Source organism: Orycteropus afer, unplaced genomic scaffold, assembly GCF_000298275.1.
Source record: "Orycteropus afer afer isolate SDZICR_OR568_19922 unplaced genomic scaffold, OryAfe1.0 scaffold00274, whole genome shotgun sequence".
In the NCBI taxonomy this organism is placed as follows: Eukaryota; Metazoa; Chordata; class Mammalia; order Tubulidentata; family Orycteropodidae; genus Orycteropus; species Orycteropus afer.
In genome coordinates, this window is record NW_006921861.1 from 1,125,324 (window position 1) to 1,152,914 (window position 27,591).

General features: G+C 47.6%; 1 protein-coding gene across 1 annotated transcript in view; it reads right to left on the reverse strand.

The window, feature by feature from the left end:
- Positions 1-2,144: 2,144 nt before the first annotated feature.
- HS6ST1 (heparan sulfate 6-O-sulfotransferase 1) overlaps positions 2,145-27,591 on the reverse strand; it is a 63,783-nt gene continuing 38,336 nt past the window's right edge. The window contains exon 2 of the mRNA XM_007950510.2: positions 2,145-2,853. Coding sequence (XP_007948701.1) covers positions 2,145-2,853 — 709 coding nt within the window. The remainder of the gene's footprint in view (positions 2,854-27,591) is intronic.

The following is a 27,591-nucleotide window of genomic DNA, read 5'->3' on the forward strand; positions in this document are numbered from 1 at the left end:
TCCCATGTGGATTGTAGACCTCAGAGCCCTTCAGAACCCCATATGATTCTCCTCACAGGTGCGTACCACCCTAAATGATGAGCCTCAGAACAAGTTCACTCTACATACACCCATTAAAAGAGCACAGTCACCAGTTCACTGATGCTCTCACCTCAGTGCCACTCCCTCCCCCCTCCAGGAGGTGCCTGGGTAGGCAGCAGTGTGCCCACCCAGTCTTCTCTCATGCCCTACACTGGACTCCAAAAGGTGGATTAGCCAGTGCAGGACACCCTGAGTGGGGCCTTAGGGCCAGGTAACGATCAGCTAAAATTGCTTCCTGGAGGACAATTCCATTCAATGACACAGTAGTTCTGCTAATGCTAGAGGATCCTTGCTGTAGTCCTTTGTGGTTATCCAATTCTTTTACTCATGTTGGCAAAAGCAGGAGGCGGGTAGAAAAATTGGGACAGGGAAGGGTAGGGCCCTGGCAGGACCAGCTCCTCCCCGGGTGGCTCTATAGTACCTACCCCAAGTGCACAGTTGGATGCATCTACTTCCTCTCCTGGAGCTCCCAGAGTGCCTGATGAGGGCTGGCTTTCCCTTTTCACCTCAGATATGGGGCCCATGCTCAGCTCCCCAGAATGCCAGGTTTTGGGCCTCATGTGGGGAGGGTTTCTAGGAGGAGACCCTGCCTTTGCCTCTAGAGTGCAAGAGGGTTGGGTGTACATACAGGGGTGAGGCACAGAGAGGTGATAGTTCAGGGAAATGGGGCATGAGGGGTAATCAGGGTGGGGACACAGGAAAACACTTAAAATGATACACAACATGGCTTATCAGGTTGACCATAGGACTGCAGGGACAGGTTCTGACTGGCTTGCAGGAGCAGGGAAATATGGGGAAAAGTTTCTTCCAACCCAAGTTGAAACTCTTGCAAGGCCAAGCCTCACCTAGTCACCAGAATTCCATGGCCCAGGTTGTGGCCCTAGCAAGCATCTTGGTTTGATGTGCTCCAGACCACTATGGTGTGACAGCACTTTATACAGGGCTATGGGAGCTGATATACACAAGCCCTTGAATAAATGACTACAGCTTTAAGACAGGCAGCCCCCTAACAAGTCCAGAGAACATCAGCTCCCAGTCTGGTTCTGTTCTTCTCTGGCTATACCCTTCCCACTACTGGGACCTCACCCTGCCCAGGAAGGGGTCAGTATAAGGTAGGCCCATCTCCACAGTCTGAGAACTATAGACAGTGGGGTGGGGGAAGCACAAAGTGGACTGTGGGTTTTGACCTTGGGCTGGAGGGAAGTGAGCTGCTCCAGCACCTGAGGTCCTGTCTTCTCTGCTGCAAACAGGGTAGTATGTGGTATGGGGTGTGAGGAGCTCCATTCACCTTCAAAGGGCTGAAGAATCCCAGGGAGGTAGTATCACACAGGACCTGGGGGACTGAGACCAACAGAGGCCAAGAGTATAGCTGGTATGTGGGTGGTGCTGGAAGCTGGTCTATAACCCCACAGGCTGGATATGGGTGGGGGCTGTGCATAGATTGGTGCATAGGTTGGTGTGGGTCTCTGGGGCACAGGGCTAGCTTGGCCTGACAGGCCTTGTCTGCTGAGGAAGAGGCCTGGGCTTGGTATGACACAGCTGCCCTCACTCAGCCACTCAACCCCCATCTGTGTCTGCTTTCTCCATAGCCACACCCACACATGCTCTCATAGCATGCTTGGGCCTGGCAGGTCCACTTGGTCTTTTGTTTTCTTCCAATCTTGCCTGTGACAGGGAGGAGGGGCCAGAAGAGCAGGCAAGGAGTCCTGCCTTTCCTGACCACGCACCCTTCAAGCATGACTTCCTATAACTCCCTCAATTTCCACATTTATTTCTAAGAATCCTGGCCTTAGAGAAACAATAAGACTCTTTCCTTCTCCCTCCCCGTCCCACCCCCACTCTCTAGTTCTTTTCAGGATGTATCCATCTATTAGAAACATCTGGGCACTTTCTAAACAGAAGTCCTGAATGGAGTCCATTTGCATGCAGGTCTGTTGGTTTTGTGTCACCCCCTCCTTGCGCTTGGCCCCTGGCCCATAGGACTCTGTGGTGGGTAATGTGTCTCAAGTCCTCAGTGGGGCTCTCTACTGGCTCTGGCTCTGTGAGCCCCTTGGTGGGTGCCACTACCACTTCTCAATAATGTGGCTCATGTAGTCCTCAGTGGGCACACGGCCTGGTTCCTCGGCATCCTCTCGTGGCAGCGCCTCCTTGGCACGGTGCAGCAGGCGTTCCTCACGGCTCCGCAGTCGCTGCTCCCGGCGCTCTAGCTGCCGCTTGTACTGATAGCGCTGCTGGAAGAGGTCCTTTGCGTAGTCATAGAGCTGCATGTCTAAGTCATTGAGTTCCTCAATGCGGCGGATGGTGTCCTCACCTGCCTCCACACCACCTGCCCGTGTGCTGTTGTACTGCATGAAGGGCCGGATAAACTTGAGGTTGAACGTCCGCTCAAACAGGTACTGAGTCTTGCGCTGGAACTCTGTCAGGCCGAAAAAGGCCATGTCCCGCAGGTTCTTCTTGGCACTCTCGAGCAACAGCTGGGCTCGCTTGCCTTCGGGGATGAAGGACAGATTATAGCAGCCTACCAGGCTCAGGTCAGCCAGCATGCGCACCTGGCGGTTGTTGGCCAAGTTGTAGGGGCAGTCCATAAACTCCTGCAGTGTACAACCCGACCAGTCTGTACCCTCGTAGCAGGGTGGCAGCTCCTCAGGTGTGGGTGTACGCCCATCACACATATGCAGTGATGTCTTCCAGGTGGCGCCCCGCTGCACGTGCCGCCATTCGCTCAGGTAGCGAGACACGGGATCCCGTAGCAGGGTGATGTAGTAGAACTTCCTGCAACAAGACCAGAGAGATGGTGAGGGACGCATAGCCTGGTATGTGTATGAGGCACCAGTATTGGAGTACTAGGGAGGCACGAAGTGGGCCAGAGCTTGAGCTTGAGGAGGGGTCCTGACTCCATGGCCACTTCACTTGGATAAGTGACCTCCCCTTTGATACCACCAAGTTTAGTTCTCAAAAGACTGCCCCTGGAGTAGATGAGAAGAACCTGCCAAGGGCACATAACTATTAAGCGTGCCTGTAAGGGTGCTCCAGCCTAGGCAAGTGAGGCCTCACTGAGCTCTTAGGAGAGAGAAGTATCAAAGAGGCCCCTTGGGGAAGCCTCAGGCCTGCCTGAGGAGGGATGCTGTGGGGGCCTGCTGGGCGAACTCTGCCGCTCCTGTGGGGTTTATCTGTTAAAGTTGTGGGGTCACCAGGGTAGTGGCAGGGCAGGGCCCAGCACTGTGGGGAAAGGGACTGTGGGGGCATCTGTGACTTCCTCCTTTTGCTGGGCAGAAGTGGCTTCCTTGCTGGTCCCTGGGGTAGTAGCTTCATGACTTCCTAGCAAGTTCCATCTTGCTTTACTTTTCCTTCCCAGACAACAGGGTTGGGTGTGAGATGTATAATGACATATTTTTGAAAGCTGGGGGGCAGGGGGTACTGGAAGCCTTTTTTTCAGCAAGGAGTGGAAAATAGCAAACTGGGTTCTGTTTTGTGCTTCCACTTGAGGCTGTGGCACCCCTTGGGCCTCACTTGGCTTCCACAGCCCACCAGGGCCTATGCATAGGAGTCTGCCTGCATATCTCTTCCCTCTCACCTTTGTCTGTCCGATGCTGCCTTGTGCTCCAGTGTCACCTCCTAGGGAAGTTCTTGTGTGCCCTCCTCAGTCTTTTCTCAGTGGAAGCTCTGGTTAACCACTCAGTAACTTAATTGAATCATGCCCAGGGGTGCGACAGAAGAGGGAAAGGCTGACCCTGCCATGCATGCTACAGACTGGGCAGGGTCACAGGATCCAAGATAACACTTCATCTAGCACCTTCAGGGCCCAGTGAAGGTGATAGCCTGGAAGGGTTCCCCAAGCAACTGCCCAAGGACCCCAGTGGGTTCTGCACCTAAGGTGGGGGTGCTGTAAGAAAATGAGGTTAGGAATATTAACTCACAATTTCCTACAGACACCAAGTGGAATACACTGCACATCCTGACTACTGCTTACTACTGTATGATACAGAAATGGGTCACTGTGGACAGAATATGGAAATCCAGTGTGATCTGCACCATCCATTGAAAGCCCTGCCCACACTATACCACACAGGTGTACATGTGGTGGATGGGTGGCTTGCCTCCCTAACACCAGCACCCTGTGTTCCATTGCCCCCAGCAGTCACCCCAACATCAACACTGTGCCCCTCAGGGACTGCCCCCTGCAGTCTTGGCCCTGTATCTGCATCTGTCCCTGCCCTACTCAGGTGCCCTACACACCCCATACACCAAGAGGAGAGAAGGAAGGGGCTGGCTGGGCTCCAAGAGACTCCCCTGCTGGTGGCATAGCCATCCAAGGTCAGACCTATCCATCAGGCCATTCACACAGAACTCAGGAAATCCTCAGGTTCACACCCCCTTCCACTGTGGGTACCTGTAGGCCCTGGAAAGGCCAGGCACACAGACCCTAACCTCCTCAGAAGCCCTGGGCTGTGAGTCATTCCCATTTCACAGTATTGGCTGAGGAAGCAAACATTCTTGCCCATGACTGAAAGTGGGGACCTAGAGAGTCCCAAGGGCTCAGAGCACCTGCCCACCAGACTATGATTCAGGTACAGAGAGGGTGAGTGACCTGCAGGGACACATAGCAGGCCATGAGGTGGGCAGGGTCCCACCAGTTGGGCTGAGGCTGTAAGTATGAGCGGTGCCTGCCTGGGAAATGGTTGGACTATCAGAGGGGTATGTGCCCCAATGGGGGCTCGGAGGCCTGCAGACAGGTCACTGTGCTCTCCTAGGGTGCTGTCTGTGCCACTTCTGCATTTGCAGGCTCCAGATGAGCCTCTGACCCTTCGAACTTCCTGGATTTGTTGGGAGCTGTCTGGCCAGTCCTGGGGTCTGTTTAATGACTGAGGGACCAAGCTAGGCAATGTGGGCCTTGTTATCTCGAGAAACCAATTTAAAGGCATGATGAATGGTGCTAGTAATCCTGAGGCTCTGAGTGCCTGGCTCCCACACAGGAATACACAGGGCTGACCCTGGACAGGAAGGAAGGGCCTCTGCCCCCAGGGAGCCCTGTAGTGGGAGAGGGAAGGCCTGTGAGAAGGAACATGGGCCATAAGCTTGATGGCCCTGCAGTGCTCTTGCTTAGCTCCTGCGTATAGCCTATACTCCCTGCACCTGTATACCCCCACCTGGCTCTCAGTAGTGTCACCTCTGAGTTCTAGGCACCAGGGCTAGCCACTCCCTATTCCTGCCCCATGCCCTCCTGAACCAACATCTCCTCTGGGAAACCCAACAACACTGTTCGGGCTGGGCATCAGCAGATTTAGACAGCAGGGAAAGAAATACCTCACAAAAGCACTGGAAGAGGTGCTGCCACTCCCATGCTCTAGATAGGGAAACTGAGATGCAGAGAACCAGGGCTGGCTGCTGCTGAGCAGGATCTATAGCCAGGGCAGTCCAGCTCTGAACCTGATCCCCCCATCCCCCTGGTTGGACGACTGACAGAACATTTAGAGGTCTTGACCCAGTGGAGACATTCATATGGTGAGGACACAGGGGCACCTTAGATCTGAGTCCCAGCTTGGCTTGGCCTCATCAGAACCACAGCCCAGGTGCAAGACTGCCCTCTCCAAGTCATGGTCTCCTCATCTACTTTTATAGTAGGCTTCTTCTCTTCCTGCCCTGGGAGATCCACTCTGCCTCACTGTCCCAAGCAGACTGGCAGGCTTCATATCCCCTGGAGATTCCATGGGAAGAAGTACCAACACCTGGCTGGCCAGGAAGCCCTCCTTCACTCAGCCCCCTCAACTGGCCAGGATCCAATGACCCCAGGCCTTCTGGCTGTAGCAATAAGCCACTGCTGCTTGCTGCTCTGTCTTGTTCTTGACAGGGAGAAGAATAGGACATGGATGGGTGGCCCTAAAGGACAGAACATGCCTGGGCCATGTAGGCATTGACCAGCTGTGGGATCACTGGCATTCAATCTCAGCTTCTTTCTCCAGTTGTGGGGCCAGTTCCAGACCAAGGCTGACAAGGGTGATGGGGATGATGTGTGTGCATGTTGTGGGGTGAATGAAGCCATAATGCCACTGGGAGACTCTCTGCCATACAGCACAGCATGGTACCAACTCTCCTGGAGAACCTAGGCCTTCTGGAGGTAAGGCAGCTAACATCCCCCAAAACAATTTTCCTGACCTTGGTCTGTGAGGAGCCTGCATCTTGCCTCCCCTGGACATCTGGGCCATGCTTGCAGGGGTCAGCATGGAGCACATGCATGTGTGGGAATGACTGTGTACCCACCAGCTTGTGTGTGGCTGCACAGTCCACTTTGAGTGAGCTTTGAGCCCAACTGTGTGTGCTGCCAGGTGGGGCTACTGCCTACTGCCTCTGCTCAACAAGCTCCATCTGCCCTCCAAGGAGGCCTCAGTTAGACTGGTCTCTTAAAGGAGAATTAAGAAGCTGTGGTGTAGCAAATTACATAGTGTGGCTTTTCTAGCCATAAGTCTTTGTAAACTCTGCACTGGAATTTGCCTTGAGCAACTGAGTAGCTCCTGATTGTTAAAGTTATTCACCTGGGGTATTTCTGTTGGGAACAGCACCAAGAAATTTTCTGTGAAGTTCTCTCTCTCTCAGATGTATAGAATTCTGATGTTGGGATTGAGTAGTTTGGCCACTCTGCCAGGCTCAAAAGGAGCCCTCCTAGAGGCAGGAGTCTCTCTGACTGCTGGCTGAGAAAGATGTGCTGCTGAGAGAAACGCACTCCTGAGAAACATGAGATACATGCACTGCTGAGAGGATGATGTGCTACTCAGCCTGCCAGCTGCTGAGTAGACGGCCGGCTGCAAGAGACTGAGTGCATTTCTGAACTTGAATTGTATTCTGGTGTTTCCCTAATAAACCCCATAGTCTGTAACTTCTGTGTGGCCACTGCAGTGACTTATGCAACCCAGCAGAGAGGTGGTGGGTGCTGTGGGAGGAATGGTTGGTGAAAGGGCTGGAAGCATGCAACATGTCTGGCCTTGCAGGATAGGCCTTGGGCTACTGATGGTGATTCTGTCTTCCTCTTGTGGGGTGAGAAGAGATCAGAAGACAAAGCCTCTCTGCCTCTTTGGCAGAAGCAGAAGACACCCCTGATTCCAATCCTGGAAGGTGGCATTGATCAGAGGGGCCTTCCAGCTAGCAGGAAGGACAGAGGGTGGCAGCCTGAGGCTCTGGATGCCTGGCCTCGTCCAAAAAGACCAGATGCCATTCACACTGGCACTGAGTGAAGGTGGGTGCCATTCTAGCTCCTGAAGAAGATGGGTACATTGGTCCCTCCCTTTAACAGATGGGTGGTGTCACAGGTGGGTCTGTGTGTATAGAGGTTGTTTAGGCTGTGCTGGCAGTCAGCATTTGTCTGGGATCATCACTGTAGGCATGCAATGAATGTCACTGTCCTTACGCCTGGTTTTGTGGCTGCTCTCTCATCTGCTTTCTCCAGGAGGTCTACGCTTACCTATGCCAGGGCCTGGATGAGTGTGCATGTGCACAAAAAGGCAGGGTACTGGTAGGGATGATATGACAACCAGGAAGACACTTTGAAGGACAGGTGCTGGTAGTGAAGGCCTGGCACTTGTACCTGAGTGTGCTGTTGGAGCCCTAGGATGACAGGATATGGTCCACTCAAATTCCACACTCAAATCTACACACAACCCAGCACTCTTGGGTCCTACAGACTCTGACTGTCCCTGCTTATCTTGAGGGTGGCAATGAAAGGCCATCCAAATGGACCACTGCACAGCCCCCCTCCACTGCCCTCCTACCTCCAGCCCTTCTTCAGGAAGTGACCTTCCTAAAGGCCAGCTCCTAACTGGCAGTCCTCCTGGGGCCTCTGTGCTGGAGGGAGGCCAGTCCCTGAATCAAGAGTTTGCCTGTTGCTCTCACCAGCCTTCTTACCAGCTCTTGCCCCCGACTCAGTGGGTGCTCCAGCACCACCAGCACTGGGGCCTGCCCTCCAGGTATCTGTAATGTGGCCCTCAGTGAATACCCTCTCCCACCATCCCACAGTCATACTCACTCTGCCTTCACAATTCTGGTCAAAAAGATTAATTATATTTGTTTATCCACACTGACAGCAAGAGTAAGAGTCTGCTCTCCACATAGTCCCCTGGAGAGCAATTAGGCAGTGGATCCCCATGTCAGATAAAGACTCTGGCCTGGCTATGCACAAGTGGCTGCCAAGGCTATGCGTGCTTGGCTGTCCCTCTGTCCCCTCTCTCAGAATGACACACATACCCAGCATGGTAGAAACACATAGTTCCAGCACAACTCTGGCTGAGGACTGCAGACTACCTGGTGGCAAGTGCTGGTGCAGAGGGAAGTAAGATAAATCCTTCCACAATCACCTGAAGTTTGGCACCTTCTGCATGACCCCAGCAGGTGTGAGGACCAAGGGAGACATCATCCCATGTCTGCAGGAGCAGGGCCCTGGCTGGCCATAAAATCTGGTGCAGCCAAGGCCAATGGGGTGTGGGATGGGGGGGTGAGAGAACCTGCTCTCCCACAGGCAGCTGTGGGTATGGGCAGACATCTTCACATTACTTAAAGGACCTATCAACAACTCACCCTTTGGTTTCTAACAAAACTGGGAGATGAGTTGCTCCAGACAAACCACTAATTTTGAAAGTTATCTCTTATGGATTGACTTACTTTTATTGTTAGGTGCCATGGAATCAGTTCTGACTCATAGTGATCCTATGTACATAACAAAAGAATGAAACACTGCCCAGTTCTGGGCCATCCTCACAATCACTGCCCCCACTGTGTCAATCCATTTCATTGAGGGTCTTCCACTTTTTCACTGACCTTCCACTTTGCCAAGCATGGATATCCCTTCTGACCACGTGACAAAAGTGTAAGAGACAAAGTCTGGATGTTTTCACTTCTAAGGAGCATTCTGACTGTATTTCCTCCAAGACAAGATTTGTTCATTCTTCCAGCAGTCTATGGTACATTCAATATCTTCACCAATACCACAGGTCAAATGCTCCAAATCATCCGCAGTCTTCTTTATTCACTGTCCAGACTTCACATGCATATGAGGCTACTGAGAATACTATGGCTTGGGTCAGGCACACCTTAGTCTTCAAAGTGACATCTCTGCTCTTTAACACTTCAGAGAGGTCTTTTTTGCAGATTTACCCAAAGCAATTATGTTGTTTGATTTCCTGATTGCTCCTTCCACAGGAATTGTGAATCCAAGTAGAGAAATCCTTGACAACTTCAACCCTTTCTCTGTTTATCATGACATTATTGGTCCAGTTAATGAGGATTTTTTTTTTTTTTATGTTGAGGTACAATCCAAAATGTAGGTTGTAGTCTCTGATCTTCATTAGTAAACGGCTTCAAGTCTTCACTTTCAGCAAGCAAGGTTGTGTCATATATGTGTTGAAGTCCTAACACTTATACCTGTGAATGTGACCTTGCTTAGGAACAACTGTCTTTTGTCATGTTAATCAGGCCATACCAGAGTGTGTATTCACAGAAAGAATTAATGTGGCTGAGCCTCTGATATGGACTTTTAGCCTCCTGAATTGTGAGAAATTAGATTTCTGTTCTTTAAAGCCACCCACCTGTGGTATTTGTTATGGCAGCATTTAGATTTAAAACCAAGTAAGTGTGGGCTCAAAAGAACCAAAGGTGACAACCCTCCCTCCTCCTTAGTGCCACTGAGATGGGGGAGCAAGGCATGGGAAGTGCATTGGCCTTGCCACAGGTGAAAACCCCACTGAGGAGGTCCATTTCAGTAGCTTGAAAGAGAGACCATTGTCTCTCAGAGACACTGTTACGTCTGCTCCACCCTGCAGGTATGGCAGCCTAGCCATCAAGATGGGTGAGAGCTCGTGGTCTCTCAGGGAATTAGGCAGAGCCACATGTATCCTGGCTGATCCAGCTGACCCCAGGGGATTCCCCTGCAGTCAGCAGTGTGGACGACTGATTTCTGTGGGCTTTCTTCGGGCCTGGCATTACTGGCTTGAATGCTGGGCAGGTGTCCTTCATTCTGCTGGGAATGGTGACCCCATCACTGAATCTCTGGAATGTGCCAGGCCTTGTGGTTAAAATGTCTGTGTGGGGGTAAGGTGTTCTCCTAGGGGGGTGAGGGAGTAGTGGTGCACTGGAGCGCCTGGGCCACTACCTGTTTTAAATTCTTCCTAAGGGCCATGCTGTCAGATTCTTGCCCATGGTTGGACTGTCTCCCCACTAAGTGTAAGCTGTAGGCAGCCAGGATGCCTTCAACAACTCTGAGGTGCAGGGCTGCTATTACCTTGTTCACATACATGCTCCTTTCCTAATATGCTGCCTTTGACACACAGTAGCTTTGATCTGTGTGGGTTTTCTTGACCAGTGGGAAGAAGTTGTTTAAGAACTGCCTGGGAGTGGTCTGGACACCAGAAGTAGTCACAGAGCTTGGAAAGGAGTGCAGGTCTGAGAGGCTCCTGCAGGCCTCCTAGGTGCTGCCTGAGGATAGGCAGGCAGGTACAGAGGAACCACAGGTAGAATGGGGCTCAGCTCTGGGCATGGGGGTGGGGAGCAGGGCCAACAGCATCTCAGAGACAAGCTGATGCCAGGGGTTGGTGGGGTCCACGGTAGGTTTGGCAGAGAAAATACAGGATGCTCCATTCAAGCTAAATTTCAAATGAATAATTTTTTGGTCTAAGTATGTCCCATTAATAAAAAGTTGCTCACTATTTATCTAAAATTCAAATTAAACTGAGCATCTTGTATTTTTATTTGCTAAATCTGGTGACTCTATCCAAAGAGATGCAGAGGCCAAACACAGACACACACACACACAAGCCCTACCCTTCACCTTCCAGTTAGCGTTGGTAATGTCAGAGTCCTGTCCCCTACCACCTGGCTGCCTTATCAAGGGCCTCTCACTTGCTTGCCTGAAGGGACCAAGTAGTGAGTCCATACTGGGGTTCCAAGTCCCTCCCCTGCAGTCCTCCAATCTCAGTGGGTACAGGGCAGACACTTAAGAGTTGCCTGGTCCCCAGGCCCTCACATCTGAATCTGGTCCAGTCAAACCTTGCTTGATGTGGGAGCCCTCACCCTTCTCAAGAGCCAGTATTGGCTACTGCCATGCCCCAGCCTCAACCTGCTTGGCCTCCTTGCCCTTGCACTGTCCCCAGGATTGCTAGTTGCTGAGCTCTGCTGCCAATACAGCTGGCCTGCACCCTTAGCTGTCCTTGTTACGCAAGTGCCCCTTAGTGAAGTGAGCACCTCAACCCTACTTTTCTCCATCCCTGTCTCCCTCTTGTCTACCACATGCATCACCTGACACATCACTACTTATTCTTTTACAGCTGCCCCTCCACTACAGTGTCAACCCCACAAAGGCTGGTTTTGTCCCTGCTGGGTCCTGTGTGTGTGTGGGGGGGGGCCTCAGGAAATACTTGCTAGTAAGGGAATGGCAGACACACCCCTATGCTCCCCAAAAACAAGTGGGACAGTGCCTGGGGATTGAGTTACAGTAGCTTCACATCCAACTGGTGTGTGGTAGCAATGCAGTGTTGGACTGGCAGCAGTGGGAAGCATTCAAGCCATACCTATCTGTTGCCCTACATGGGCTCTCCCTTTACTCATTCTTGCTCCATGCATGCTTGTGGGGCCTGGCCCCAACTCTAACCTGTCTCCTCCTTCTTTCCTTCTGCCGGCATTTCCCTCTCCATCTGTCTGGTTCTGCGCTCTCTCTGCTTTCTGTCTTCCAGTTATTGGTGGTGTTATAAGGGCTTCACTGGGAACAATGAAAGTAAGGGTAGCTCTCAGGATTATTTAGTTCAGTCCCTAACCCTCATGTGCCCAAGAGGGGTCTGGAGTTGGTTCCAGAGGCCCCAGGCCCAGCCAGCACTGGACAAAAAGCCTCTGGAATGAGGAGTCAGGCCATGGACAGAGTAGCACATAGATCCTGCCTTAGATCCAGACGCAACCATTCTGCTACATGGGCCTCCGTTTTTCCATCTATGAACTCTGGTAAAAGAGAAGGAATGGACTCTGGATGGGGAGATCAGGTACCCCTGCTTCATTCATAGCCTTGTTCCCATCTGCCACATTAATTGGCAGGGGCCATTGCTGGGCGCAGGGTTCCAGCTACTCTGCTCAAAGCCTTCCTGTCACCGTATTTAGCCAAGTTAGGTGGCTTGGGTCAACTACAGACAGCTTCTTTCTTACCTACCTCCTCAGAAAGCTCTCTCCTGCCAGTGGGCCTCACTTCACCCTGGGCAATGTTGAGGGTAGGACACATGTTGATGACTGACCTGTGCAGTGGAAGGTTGGATGTGAGCCCTATACCCAGTCCTGACCACCAAGTATATCCTGGGCTAGCTTTCTTAGGGGACAGTGGGGCAAGGTGGGAGGAGATGGAAAGGGCTGGGCACACCACACTAGGCTTAGGCTCTGCCCTCTTGGTGTATGGTCCTGGCACGACCCCCACCTCCATTGCCCCACTTCCCAGTCTGTGAAAGGGGCAACCCTACTGGCCAGACTGCTCCTCTGTGCCAAGCACTCCATGCAAGGACAGTGTAGCACACTGGGACTGTATGATCACTCACTCATTACCAGGCTCACTTACCCACCAGGTGCCAGACACAGGCCAGATCATGTCGCTTGGCCTGACCCCTCCCTGGGGTCCACCAAACATGGGTGGGGAAAAGTGGGAAAGTACCATTTGCTTGTTGCTGAGGACTAAGTTGTCACAGAAAAATGGGAAGTGGCAGCCCAGGTGGGGGTGGGGCCTGCAGGGAGAAGGGGAGGCTGGGAGGGCAGGAAGAGCTGCCCAGGAGGAGGAGATTAGGATGTTGATGAGTTCAGAAGAAATTGCCTAAACAGAGGCATAAAGCGAAGGGTGAGGCTGGTCCTGGGCAGATAAGAGGAGTCCCTGGGTTGCACCAAATGGTTAGGCATTTGACTTCCAACTGAAAGATTGGAGTCGACCCAGAGGTACCTTGGAAGAAATGTCTTATGGGCTACTTCTGAAAAACTAGCCTCTAAAACTCCATGGAGCAGAATTCTACTCTGATACATATGGGGTCACCTTGAGTCAGAGTCAACTGGACAGCAACTGGTTTGAGTTTTGGTTTGGTGCTGGAAGGAATGTACCCAGCTTGTGGGTAAGAAGAGGAAAAGCAGAGGGTGGTTGGCCCAGTGTTGCCAGTTGTGCTGCCTGGTGCATAGGCACTGCCTACTGTCCAGATCCAGCCATTCTGCAGTGGTCTGGATCTGGAGCCTCTCAGGTTACAGATAGCCCCCATTGTCCACGGGAGTTGCTGGTCACTTGAAGATGCCTTTGTAATCCCACATGCAGGCTGTCCAAAATCACTCTAGGGAACTTGCCTGGTCTCCTTGCTCACCTACTTACAACCCCTAAAGGCTTCCTCTGACTTAAGGTGGAGGGTGAGGAATCCACTGTTCAAAGGCCTCACCTTCTTGAGGCCTCACTGAAATTACAGTGAAGAAATATAAAGATACAAACCCACAAAGACAAGGACAACTGAAATGACACCAGCTGAGAGGCTGCAACACTTATTTAGAAGCCAAAGGATGGAACAGGGGCATTGATGAGAGTGGGCAGAGGGTGAGGTGTGACAGAAGGCAGAGGGTGGTGGTGGTGTATGATGCAAGAAAGCTCCCAGATTATCAGTCCCACACACCCAAGCAATCCCTTGCAAGGATGAGACCTGCTATGCATTCTCTAGAGGTGCTGGTGTGTAGTATGGGGCACCTGACTCAGAAACAGGAGGTACTAGGCATGGCTCAAATAATAAGTCTGTAAATTCAAGGGTCATCCCCAGCCATTCCTTCAAGTCTCAGCCACCAGGCTAACCCCTAGTCCCCTCCTCACAGGAAAATTGAGGGTTCTCTGCCTCAGAGTAAAGTCTTTCTTATGCTGACATCTGGGATATGCCACAAGGCAGGTGGCATCCTGTCTTAACACTCTCTAGCTGGTTCAAGGGGTCCCAGAAAAAGGGAAGAGAAAATAAAAAGAGAAAAACCAGAACTTGATGCATAGAGTTCACTTAAGCACAAAGGCATCTTCAAGTGACCAGCAACTAGGATTCATACCCAGCCAAACTATCAACCATTTCAGGCATGCAAAGATAGGAAATTATCTTTTGCAAACCCTGCTTTAGGAAGATACTGGAGAATGTACTGCATTTGGTAAACAAGAGGTGGGGAGGGGGGCAGAAAACCAGAAGACAGGATCTCTAACCTAGGAGAGGGACCCAAGAAGCTAGTTATGTGACTGGGCCTGCTAGGAGCATAGGGATGAGGGCAGCAAGGGGCATGGACAGAGGACCTAACAGAGAGCATTGGGAAAATGAATAGTAGGTTCACGGCAGATCTTTGGAATCATTTGGGCACAGTGAGGAGAAGTGTGTGATGGTGTAAGAGTACTTAATCTTCATCCACCAAACCAGAAAGGAAACAGATCAGATCTAATTTGATATATGAAGAAAGAGCATTATAATTTATTGGAAAGAATGAGAGGAGCTGCAAGTGGTTCTTTTAGGAGGTCAGGAGGGAAATGCAGACCTGCATCACAAACTTCTGGGAATAATTAACTTTTAAGCATGTGTATGAATGACTTTAATTAAAAATATCTGAAGTATAAGAAAGCAATGAGGAAACACATTCCATTTCATTAGTTGTTTTGGCTCTTTAGTGCTGCTATAATGGACATACCACAACTGGACAGCTTTAACAAACAAGAATTTATTCTCTTACCGTTTAAGAGGCTAGAAGTCCAAATTCAGAGTGGTGGCTCTAAGGCCTGGGTAAAGGCCTCTTGACCCTAGGCTTCAGCTCTGCCTCTTATTCCAGGCCCACTGCAGTTGGAGGCTTCTTGTAACTCATGCAGCTGCTGGCTGCTGAGACTGATGAAACCAAGGTCGGCAAGTGACACAATCCCAAGATCAATAGGTAACAGCAGGCTACTGAGATGAAGACTCAGCCAAATGCAGGATCCAGATGTGCGAAAAAGCTGAAGACCTTTCTCATAGCTTCTCCTTATATACCGGAAGCAGGTCACACCTCAAAGGCAGCTCCATTTCCACTGATTAATGTTTCACAGTGAACTCCACCATGAAGGTGATTATGATCTCATCATGGGGAATAACTACATTTAACTGCCAAGCCACTCAGACCCATGACCCAACAAAGGTGACACACAACCAAGGTGACACAGGGCCATCATGGAAATGGCACATGAAGGTAATATTGGCTCGAGTAGCATACAGGAAGTCTGGCAACACTAAGATGGTGCAATATGAGCAATGCACCTCTTGGTCAAGGATCTGGGGATAAGTCAGGCAACTGTCACCATTCTTCACTATAAAGAGGAAGTGACCAGTGACGACTCTTCTTGGCACACACCCTTGAGATGCCCTGGTCCTAGGCCTCAACTCAGGAGCTGGTGTTATATTCTTACAAGGAATACTACTCAGCAGTAAAATTAACAAATTGAAGTGACTTCCAATGACAAGGACCAGTTTCACCAATAGGAGGTGGCAGGGAAAAAAGCAAATAAAAAACATCTAATAGAGAATGATGATATTGGTAAAGTTTTCACAAATTAAAAAAAAAAAAAATACTATTTAGTGATACATTGTAGTTAGGTGCTGTCAAGTCAGTTCTCTTGTTGACCGTATGTACAACAGAATAAAACACTGCTCAATCTTGTGCCATCCTTACTAATGCTACGTTTGAGCAATTGTTGCAGCCACTATGTCAATTCATCTCATTGAGGGTCTTCTGTTTTTCTCTGACCTTCCACTTTACCAAGAATGATGTCCTCCTTATCAAGGGATTGGTTCCTCCTGATAAGATGTCCAAAGTACATGAGACAAAGTCTGACTACTCTTGCTTCTAAGGAGCATTCTGGCTATACTTCTTCTAAGACAGATTTGTTCATTCTTCTGGAAGTCCATGGAATATTCAATATTCCTTACCAACACCATAATTCAAATGCATCAATTCTTCTTTGGTCTTCCTTATTCATTGCCCAGCTTTCACATGCATATAAGGTGACTAAAAATACCATGGCTTGGGTCAGGCACACCTTAGTCTTCAAAGTGACATCTTTGCTTTTTAACACTTCAAAGAGTACCCAATGCAACAAGTGATTACACATATAATGTTAAAATTATTATTAATTTTTAAAAAGGGAGATGATAAACATAAAAATTCCACACAGAAGTTAGCTCTGGAGTGTGTGTATGTATGCATGCAGGAGCATGGTATCTCTCAGTGTGTGAGTATGAATGGTGGAGGAGATCAAAAGTGGCACTAGGGGAGCTCACATGGTTTCCATGACACTAGTCATGTCCTCATTCTCAAGGTGTTTATGATTTGTTTCTTACGTATATAACACACATTCTTTAGTATGTACATTCAAGATTCAATATAATACAGCTTTAAAGAGAACAGGAATATAATCAAGCCAGTCTAAGAGGCCCCAGGCCAATGTTACAGGGTCACTTGCTTGATGAATGGACATGTTTGCCAAAGCAGACTTAAGTTTCTCCACAGCCCCTGTCCGCACTCCACCTCTGTCTGTTTTGTTCCCTCTGCTCACAAGCTCTTCTTCTACCCAGCGCCCAGCAAACCCCAGGGCTTTCCAGTGCTGAATCTTCCCTCCCTCTCTCATTAATTTGCTGCTGTGAAGAACAAGGTCTATGGAAGGCAGGGAGGTCCCCTTAGGTTCCAGTGAAGCGAACCATCACCTTTGGGGATGGGGAAGGTGTCTCAGTTTCAGGACTGCTGGGACTTCCCTGTGGCTTGTAAACTTCAGTATTCCCTTCCCTCCCCTCCTCTCCCACCTTTGGTAACCAACAAAGAAAGTTCCCTTCCATATATAAACCTTTCCTTGACTTTTTACAGTAATGAACTAACACTATATTTGTCTATCTGTAATTGACTTCTTTCACTCAGCATAATGTCCTCCAAGTCCATCCATGCTATGCGGTGTTTTGCAGATTCTGCATTATTCTTCAGGGTTTTATAGTATTCCACTGTGCCTATGTACCACAGTTTGGTTATCCATTCTTCTGTTGATGTGCACATAGGTTGTTTCCATCTTTTTGCTATTGTAAACAGTGCTGCAATGAACATGGGTGTGCATATATCTGCTCTTGTCCTGGCTCTCACTCTTTTAGGATATATATCTAGTAATGGGATTGCTGGGTCAAATGGTATTTCTAATTCCAGCTTTTTAAGGAATTGTCATACTGTTTTCCACAGTGGTTGTATCAGTTGACAATCCACCAGCAGTGAATGAGAGTCCCAGTCTCTCCACATACCTGCCAGCATCCACCATTTTCTGTCTTGGTGAACTCTGCCATTAGTGCTGGGGTGAGATGTATGTCATTTTCTTTTGATGTGCATCTCTCTGATGGCTAATGATCATGAGCATTTCTTCATGTATTTCCTGGCCACTTGACTATCCTCTTTGGTGAAGTATCCATTCATGTCTTTTGCCCACTTTTTAATTGGATTATTAATCTTTTTGTTGTTGAGGTGTTGGAGTTTTCTATAAATTTTAGAGATAATTGCCTTGTCAGATATGTAATTATTGACAAGTATGAATTTGTTTCTGCCACTTTGCTATGTGCTTTTTCATGGTGCTGATTTCTTTGTTCCATATTATTTTCTGTGCTGAGCTCATTTTATGAATCATGTTATCACTTACTTCATTGCTATTGTTTTAGTATTTGCTAAATATTTGTACTGGTCCTTTTTTTCATTTTGATGTGAAGGTTTATCATTTTTTTTTTTTTTTGAGGTTACCCTGCAATTTGTAATTTCTTCCCAAATTTACAACAGTCTATTCTATCTTGTAGTTGTCGTGACTTTCCTATGATTTAGAAATTCTGTAAGTACACAGTTTCCCTTTCCCCCCTCTTTTTGGTTTGTAGTTGTCTCCATTTGTCCATTGATGTCTCTGGTTTCTGTTTACAATCTTGTAGGCTTATTTACTTTGGATACTTCTATAACTCTTGGAAGGAAGGTTGGGAAATCTACTTCTATAGTGATACTGCCTCGAAAACCCAAGGAGGGGTCACTATGAGTCAAGTCTGATTTGAGGGCACACAACAATAACTTCTATAACTGGATTGGTTTCTGGGTTATTTATGTCATCATATGTGTTAATGGTCAGTTGTTGCCTGCTGTTGTTGCTTCTCTGTCCAAAGGACTCCCTTTAGCATCTCTTGTAAGGTTGGTCTGGTTTTAACAAATTCCCTTAATTTCTGCTTATCTAGAAATGTCTTAATTTCACCATCATATTTGAGGGACAATTTTGCTAGGTATATAATTTTTGGTTGGAAATTTTTCTCTTTCAGGGTTATATATATAGTATCCCATTGTCTTCTCACCTGCATGGTTTCTGCCGAGAAATCCAAACCTAAGTCTTACTGGTTCCCCTTGTAGGTAACTTTTCATTTTTCCTGTGCTATTTTAGGATTCTTTCTTTGTCTTTGGTTTCTGTGAGTTTGATGATAATAAGTCTTAATGACTTTCTTTTGGGATCTACCCTGTTTGGGGTTCATTGGACTTCCTGAATGGATATATTCTCATCTTTCATCATACCAGGAAAATTCTCTTCCAACAAATCTTCAACAATTTTCTCTGTGGTTTTATTTGTCTCTTCCTATTCAGGAATTCCGATTACACATAGGTTTTACCTTTTGATGGTATCTCATATGAACCTTAAGCTTTCTTCATTTCACTTTGATCTTTTTTTCTGATTGTTCCCTTTCCAAAGAAGTGTTGAGATATTTGTCTTTAATCTCACTAATTCTGTCTTCCATTGACTCAATTCTACTCCTTTTCCTGTTCAGTGAGTTACCTATGTCTGAAAATTTATTAATCTTCTGGATTTCTGTCTGTAGATTTTGTATCATTTCTGATTTTTCATTTATTTTGTCATTTTGTTCTTGTATTGTCTTTCAAAATTGTTCGAGGTTTTTCTCTGTGTTTTACTAAATTTTGTCAGTGTTTTCCTTGATCTGTCTCTCAATTCATTGAAGATACCTAAATGTAATTCTTTTCAGTTCCTTATCAGAGAGTTCCAGTGCTGCGTCTTCCTCAGGGATCTGTTTTGGGTCTGTATCCTGGTCCCTTGTTTCTCCTGCTTTATCTTGCTTCTTTGTGTGGACTGTGATGGTCTGTTGTCTCTACAGCATTGTGACATTTTTGTGTTTATATTTAATCGGTGATTGTATGTTGGAGTGACTTGCCCACAATTTTCATTTTCTTTGTTTTGTTTCTATGTTATCTGTGTAAGCAGGGTGCTGTGCTGTGCTCCTCTATTCACTAGTTAGCAGCACTTACACATTCACAACCTGTCTCCTTTCCCATTGTCTGCCTCCCAGGAGTATGTCCCTGCCATCCTTGGCAAATGGAGCCTATTCTTAGGTCCCTGGAATCTGAATGAGAATGTTGTCACATTAAAACCCAGTATGGCCATTGCTTATAAACATTTAAAATGGCTGCACCCTCAGTCACTTTAAATATCCAAAATTGCTGCACCCTCGTTAACTTTAAATATCCAAAACAGCCGCCACATGTAAACCATCAAAATGGGTACACCCTCCGGACAGCAGAAAGTCCACAGCTCATGTTGTCTCTTCCTTGCTCTTTCCCTTACTAGTCATAGGCCACAAGCGCAGTTGTCCCTACAGCCCCTGGCAACCAGGGCTGATCTTTAGGTCAATTCTCAGGTCCCAAGGCCACTTGGAAGTATTTAGGCTTTCGGTCCTGTCAGAGTAGCTGACAGTCCACTGCTCTGATCATCTCTGTACTCACGGTTTTCGTTCAGGGTTTTCCACTAGTTAGTTGGTGCCTAATCCACTTCTGTATACTTCCTTTCAAAGTTCAGGGCTCCAGGATTATCTTCTGTATCTCTATCAATTGGTTTCTCTTTTCTTTGTTGAAGAGGGTCTGTGGACCTTATCTGTCTATTCCGCCATCTAACTGGAAGTCTGAACTAATCATTCTTAAAAAGCCCAACTGCCCTGTGGCTTCTCTGGAAAGAACCCACAGCTCCCCCCACATCCAAGCCATCTAGTAGGTGGTGGGCTTGTACGTGTCAGGCCTGTGGGTGCCAAAGGTGCTGGTTCTACCCTCAATGGCTTCTTTTTCTTGCTGCCAACCCAGACACCCAGAGACTCAGTTCAGTGGCTTGGCTGGTCAGTCATATGCTCTCCTGCGAGCATAGCCATTGCCATGGCTCAGGCCAAAGAGGTGCCTGGAACCATAGGACCTCTGTGGGACAACTACTGTGTGTCATGCAGTGGATACTTCAGCCTGGACTACATGGCCAGGGATGGGAGCAGGGCTTACAGCAGTATCCCCGAATGGAGTACATAGTGACCGTGGGTGACAAGGTCCTGCCCACAACTTTCTCTGCAGCTTCCCTAGCACCACTGGGCTTGCCTCTAGGCCATCCAGGTAATGCTACAAATACTCCAGCAGCAACAGGTACAGCATGTGGTGCCTGCTGGTCAGGGGCCCCAAGGTACTACCCTGAGTGTGTGCATGTCTGTCTGCAGCTTCTATAGTCCAACCTCAGGTCTGTGCCCCCCAGAGCTCAGGTCAGCCCCAGGTCTGCTTCCCTCTCTCCTTCCTCCCACCATGGGCTGGGAGCTTTTGGAAAGCAGGGCTGTGTGCTCTTGCAGTGCAAACAAAACAAACAACAACAAAAAAAAAAACAAACTCACGGCTGAAAAGTCGGATCCAACTCACAGCGACCCCTCCTTGGGTTTCTGAGGTGTTATCACTATGGAAGTAGACTGCCCAATCTTCCTTCCGAGGAGTGGCTGGCAGTGAAGTGTCCTATAAATCCTGGCACAGCTCATAGGGCTGCAGAGACCAGGAGAGGCTGTGAGATGAGTTTTCTGTGAATCCAGAGCCAGCCTGAGGTGTCCACTGCATGACACCCATGTTGGTCAGGGCCTTGCCCTATCCCAGCTTTCTCCCAGGTTAGCCCTGCATTCATGTTCAATAAAGGACAGGAAATGACTATGCTGAAGCCCTTAGTCATGACAGTGACAGTGCTTACAGTGTGCCAGGTATGGCCCATGACAAAGGAGGGACCAGGGCTCAGAGAGAGGAGCCTCTCCACTTCCCAGTCTCCAAGTGCTCTGGGCTAGATGGAACAGTAGGAGGTGCTGGTGGTGGTGACTCCAGCAGCCATGGGCACTTGGAGGGCACTATTCCTAAATGGCACAGGGAGCACGGAGGCTGCTCAAAGGAGGCTGTCAGGTAAGATGTAATAGGAGAGATCAGCTGGGGGTGGAGCATGTGTGTAGTGAGAGAATGGTGGGTGGGAGGCACAGTTTTGTGTGAGTGGAGCAAGGGAGGGGCACTGAGGCTCCAGGTGACACAGGGCCACACTGCAAAGGGTCATATTCATTCTATGTAAGACAAACACAGACAGGTAATAGCACAGAGCCCAAGACCCATACGGATCTCAAACATGAGACACCTCAGAGCATGTGCACTCCTGAGATAATAGTTCTATTTGGCTGAAGCCCTCCCGGAAGCCCCACGCCCTGCTACCACATCACCATGCTCGTGGCTAACCATACTTAGTCTAGGGATCCATGACAGCTCAATCTGCTCTCTGGCATTTGGGAGCGCTAAGGTAGTGGTCAACAGTAATGTAAGACTCTCATGTGTCCAAAGCTGCTGTTGGGGAGCAGCCAGCTCCAGAGTTGGAAGTCTGGGTTTTTAGGAGACAATGCCAGCACTGGCCTGGGGCTCCACACTGCTGAGAGCAAACACAGACCTTCGGGGACAGTCACAAGGTAAGGCAGATCAGCTCTGAACTCTCTCCTGGGAGCAAGTAGGCAACATCCAAAAAGTAGCTGGCAGGGGCTAAAGCCCCAGAAAGTACTGCAGGGATGAATCCCAGGGGACACCTGTTTGATTTCTGTCCTCAGGAACCTACGTGCTATGCATTCTCTTTTCTCTCCCACCACCTTGCTGTGGGCACTAGGCAAGTCTGAGTACACAATCCTGGCTGGTTCCTCTTCTGCTACTCGGAAGTGGACTCTATTATCACTAACATGTAGACATCAAAGCCATGGGCACAGCACCTGCACGTTCATCCAGGACCTGACCCCTTCCAAGTCATACTATTTCCATTCCTCTGCTCCTCATGAGTCTCTGTGATCCAAAACCCTATGTCTGAATTTACTCACTCTTGAGACTTCTGGGAGCCCAGGATTCTGACCGGAAGGGAGACTTTAACCCTACATCAGGCATCCAGGAAACCCAGAGCCTGGGGGTGGGGGTTGGAGGCACAGAATTCTGCGGCTTGGCGAGGAGCTTGATCATGTGACTCTCTGACTGGTAACTCCAGTTCCAGGAAGAAGTTTTCCATAAAGAAAAGGCTGAGATATGAAGGCTGCTGTGAGGATGTTCATTTCAGTGTTATGTACCACAGAGAAACATTAAGCATGAAAGTAAATCAAGTACCACACTGTAGACCATCCTGCAGCTACAACAGAGATACTTAGGATCTGAAAGATAGAAAGATGCTCATGACAACCTGTAATGGGAAAATCACAAGCACAAAATAATCACACTGTAGTAAAAAATACCTGAACTTCACCCAGAGGGACCAAGTAGTTGAACCTGCAGGCTTGGGACCACAGTCACGGGGGACATCAAGCTCAACTGGCATAACATACTATACAAAACATTGTTCCATCTCCTACTCTGGCGAGTAGCGACTGGGATCTCAAAAGCTAGCAAGCTGCCATCTAGATGCAACAATGGGTCTCTCCTCGTCCAGAGCAAAGAAGAATGAAGAAAACCAAAACTCATGGAAACAATTAGTCCTAGTGACTGGTACACCATCCGATCTGCAGCCTATATGACTATGTGACCAGAAGAACTAGATGGTGCCTGGCTACCAATGTCATCCACTTGGAAGGGGATCTATGTAGGAGATCCTTGATAGGGAGGGAGAACAATGTGGAACAAAACTCAAAGTCATCTGGAGAAAAAAAAAAGGTGGGGGACCAGGTTTGCTGGTCTGATAGAGCCTGGTGGAACCACTGAGACTATGGCTCCTAGCTGCCCTTCAGGTCTGGAAATGAACCAACACCTGTGGTTTCCAGCCAAAAGACAGGCATATGAGTTGAACATTTACCTCAAGTAGATACTCTCCTTAGAGAGAACAATCATGGGAGAAAGAAGGGCTGCTTATGCACAGGGAGACAGTTCAGGGGGCAGGAATGCTTGGAGGGATGGACACAGGGAAGAGGTAACTATGGGGAGGAAGTGGGAGGGGAGGTGTTTGCATTGTGGTAAACTGTGGTCAATGACATGAGACAAAGTATATGTGAACCACTGTATGGAAAGTAAATTTGCTCTGTAAACCTTCACCCAAATCACACACACACACAAAAGAAGTACTGTTGCATTACTTCTGAATACTGCAAGAAAACCAATGCCATGGTTCACAACAAGAGTTTTCCAGGTACCCACAAGAATCATGGCCACTGTCTTCTCCCACACAGGATGCTTCCAAAAATCCTCAGTTCCAGGAATCTGGGAAGTTACAGGGCTACGAGAGAAGCCACTTTAGTGAGGATTACACAAGTCCTTTCCCCCTAGCCATGCATATGGGCCTCAGGGCCAAGCTGCCCCTTTGTGAGGGCAAACAAACTCTTGAAGCCCAGATACTGGTTATTATTTTAAAATACTATTTCAAGAAGAGGTAGGTGGGTATTGGAGCACCTGAGGCAGGCCAGGAAAGCAAGCCAGGTGCAGCAGGCAGGTGTTGGAGCACCTAGGGCAGGCCAGGATGTGAGCCAGGTGAGGCAGGCAGGTGTTGGAGAGCCTGACACAGGCCAGGAAGCGAGCATGGTGGTTTGGAACAACTAAGGCAGACAAATTTGTCTAAGTTTGTCATACTGTAGTGGCCATGAGGCTGGAAGCTATGCCACAGATGTTTCAAATGCCAACAGGGTTACCCATGGTGGAAAGGTTTCAGTGGAGTTTCCAGACTAAGACAGACTTGGAAGAACAAAGGGGCCATCCACTTCTCAAAGAATTGTCCAGTGAAAACCTTATGAACAGCAGTGAAATGCTGTCTGATATATTACTGGAAAAGTTTATGAATAGCCCTGAAACATTGTCAGTTATAGTAGTGGAGGATGAGTCACTCAGGTTGGAGGGGACTCAGAGTATGACTGGAGAAGAGCTGCCTCCTCAGAGTAGAGCCGAACTTAATGATGTAGATAGAGCTTTTAGGACCTCCATTTGCTGACATGGCACATCTCAAGATGAGAAAAAACAGCTGCAGACATCCATTAATAATCAGAACATGTAACGTACAAAAAGTATGAATCTAGGAAAATTGGAAGTTGTCAAAAATGCAATAGAACACATAAAGATTGATATGCTAGGGCATTAGTGAGTTGAAATGGACTGGTTTTGGCCATTCTGAATCAGAAATCACATGATCTATTATGCCAGGAATGACAAATTGAAGAGGAATGGTGTGGCATTAATCATCACAAAGAATGTATCAAGATCTAGCCTGAAGTACAATGCTGTCAGTGGTAGAATAATATCCATATGCCTATGAGGAAGGCCAATTAATACAACTATTATTCAAACTTATGCACCAACCACCAAAGCCAAAGATGAGGAAATTGAAAAGTTTTACCAAATTCTGCAGTCTGAAATTTACCAAACATGCAATCAAGATGTGTTAATTATCACTGGGGATTAGAATACAAAAGTTGGAAACAAAGAAGAATCACCAGTAGTTGGAAAATATAACCTTGGTGATAGAAATGTTGCTGGAGATTGCATGATAAAATTTTGCAAGATCAAATAAATAAATAAATAATCTTGCAAGATCAACAACTTACTCATTGCAAATACCTTTTTTCAACAACAGAAACGGTGGCTATCCACATGGATTTTGCCAGACAGAGTACACAGGAATCAGAATGACTATATATGTGGCAAGAGGCGATGGAGAAGCTGATTGTGGAACAGACCATTAACTGCTCATATGCAAGTTCAACTTGAAGCTGAAGACAATTAGAACAAATCCACGATAGCCAAACTATGACCATGATTACATCCCTCCCAAATTTAGAGACCAGCTAAACAGTAGATTTGATGCATTGAACACCAATAACCAAATACCAGAGGAATTGTGGGATGACATCAAGAATATCATCCATGAAGAAAGCAAAATGTCATTAAAAAGACAGAAAAGGAAGAAAAGACCAAAATGGATTATCAGAGGAGACTCTGAAACTTGCCCTTGAATGGAGGAGAGTAGCTAAAGCAAATGAAAGAAATGACAAGATAAAGGAGCTCAACAGAAGATTTAAAGAACAGCTCGAGAAGACAAAATCAAATATAATAATGAAATGTGCAAAGATCTAGAGTTAGAAAGCCTAAAGGGAAGAACACACTTGGCATTTCTCAAGCTGAAAGAACTAAGGAAAAAATTTAAACTTCGAGTTACAATACTGAAAGATTTTATGGGCAATAAATTGAACAATGTAGGAATTATCAAAAGAAGATAGAAGGAATACATAAAATCATTGTACCAAAAAGAATTGATGTTCATCCATTTTAGGGGGTGGCATATGATCAGGAACCAATGGTACCAAAGGAAGAAGTTGAGACTGCACTAAGGAATTGGTGAAAAACAAGGCTCCAGGAATTGATGGAATAACCACTGCAATATTTCAACAAACGGATATCGTGCTGGAGGCACTCACTCGGCTATGCCAAGAGATTTGAAAGACAGCTACCTGGCCAACTGACTGGAAGAGATCCATACTTGTACCCATTCCAAATAAAGGTGATTTCACAGAATGTGGAAATTATCAAACAATATCATTAATATCAAATGCAAGTAAAATCTTACTGAAGAAAATTAAAAAATGGGTGCAACAGTTTGTTGACAGAGAACTTCCAGAGGTGCAAGCTGGATTCAGAAGAGGATGTGGAATGAGGGATATCATAGCTGGTATCAGATGGATCTTGGCTGAAAGCAAAGAAGACCAGAAAGATATTGACTTGTGTTTTACTGATTATGCAAAAGCATTCGATTGTGTGGACCATAACAAATTATGGATAACACTGAGAAGAATGGGAATTCCAGAATACTTAATTGTACTCATGAGGAATGTGTACATAGACCAGGAGGCTGTCATTTGAACAGAACAAGGGAACACTGTATGGTTTAGAGTGAAGAAGGGAGTGTGTCAGGGTTGTATCCTTTCACCATACTTATTCAATCTGTATGCTGAACAAATAATCTGAGAAGGTGGACTATATGAAGAAGAACGTGGCATCAGGATTGGAAGAAAGCTCATTAACAACCTACAATATGCAGACAACACAACTTTCCTTGCTGAAAGTGAGGATGACTTGAAGCACTTACTGATGAAGATTGAAGACTACAGTCTGCAGTATGGATTACACCTCAATATAAAGAAAACAAAAATCCTCACAACTGGACCAATAAACAGCTTCGTGGTGGATGGAGAAAAGACTGAAGTTGTGAAGGATTTCATATAACTTGGTTCTACAATCAAGAACAATGGAAGCAGCAGTCAAGATATCAGATGATGTATTGCATTGGGGAAACCTGCTGCAAAAGACCTCTTTCAAATGATGAAAAGCAAAGATGTCTCCTTGAAGATGAAAGTGTGCCTAACCCAAGCCATGATATTTTCAATATTTCAATTGCCTCTTATGCATATGAGAGCTGAACAATGAATAAGGAAGACCGAAGAAGAGCTGATGCTTTTGAGTTGAGGTATTGACGAAGAATACTGAAAGTACCATGGACTGCTAAAAGAACTAACAAATCTGTCCTGGAAGAAGTGCAGCGGGAATGCTCCTTGGAAGCAAGAATGGCCAGACTTCGTCTTACTTTGGTCATGTTATCAGAAGGGACCATTCTCTGGAGAAGGTTATCATGCTTGGTAAAGTGGAGGGTCAATGAAAAAGGGGAAGGCCCTCAACGAGATGGATTGACACAGTGGTTGCAATGATGGGCTCAGGTATAGCAGGGATCATGAGGCTGGCACAGGACCAGGCAGTGTTTTGTTCTGTTGTACATAAGGTCACTCTGAGTCAGAGATGACTTGACAGCACTTAACAACATTTCAAGAGGTATCTAAATATTTAGAGGTAGAGGGAGAAACTGCTATGAGGAAAATGGTCCACAGGGAGGATTCCAGTCTTGGAGGCTGACAGGGTGACATGCCAGCAAATAGGGAGCAAGCAGATAATCTGGGTAGACTGCTGCAGACCACACAGCTGGCCTGCTTGCCCAAGGCCTTGTCCACCCCAGGGTTCTTGGGGCATCATGTTGTAGGGCTTCCTCTCTAAAAGAAATGACTGGGCCCTGACCAGGCCTGCCTTTCCTCACCTGAGGCCTGGCCAGGCAAGGAAGGAAACTATATAAACCTAAGTGAGGCCACATATCTGGGAACTCATGACAAAAACCATATTAAATGA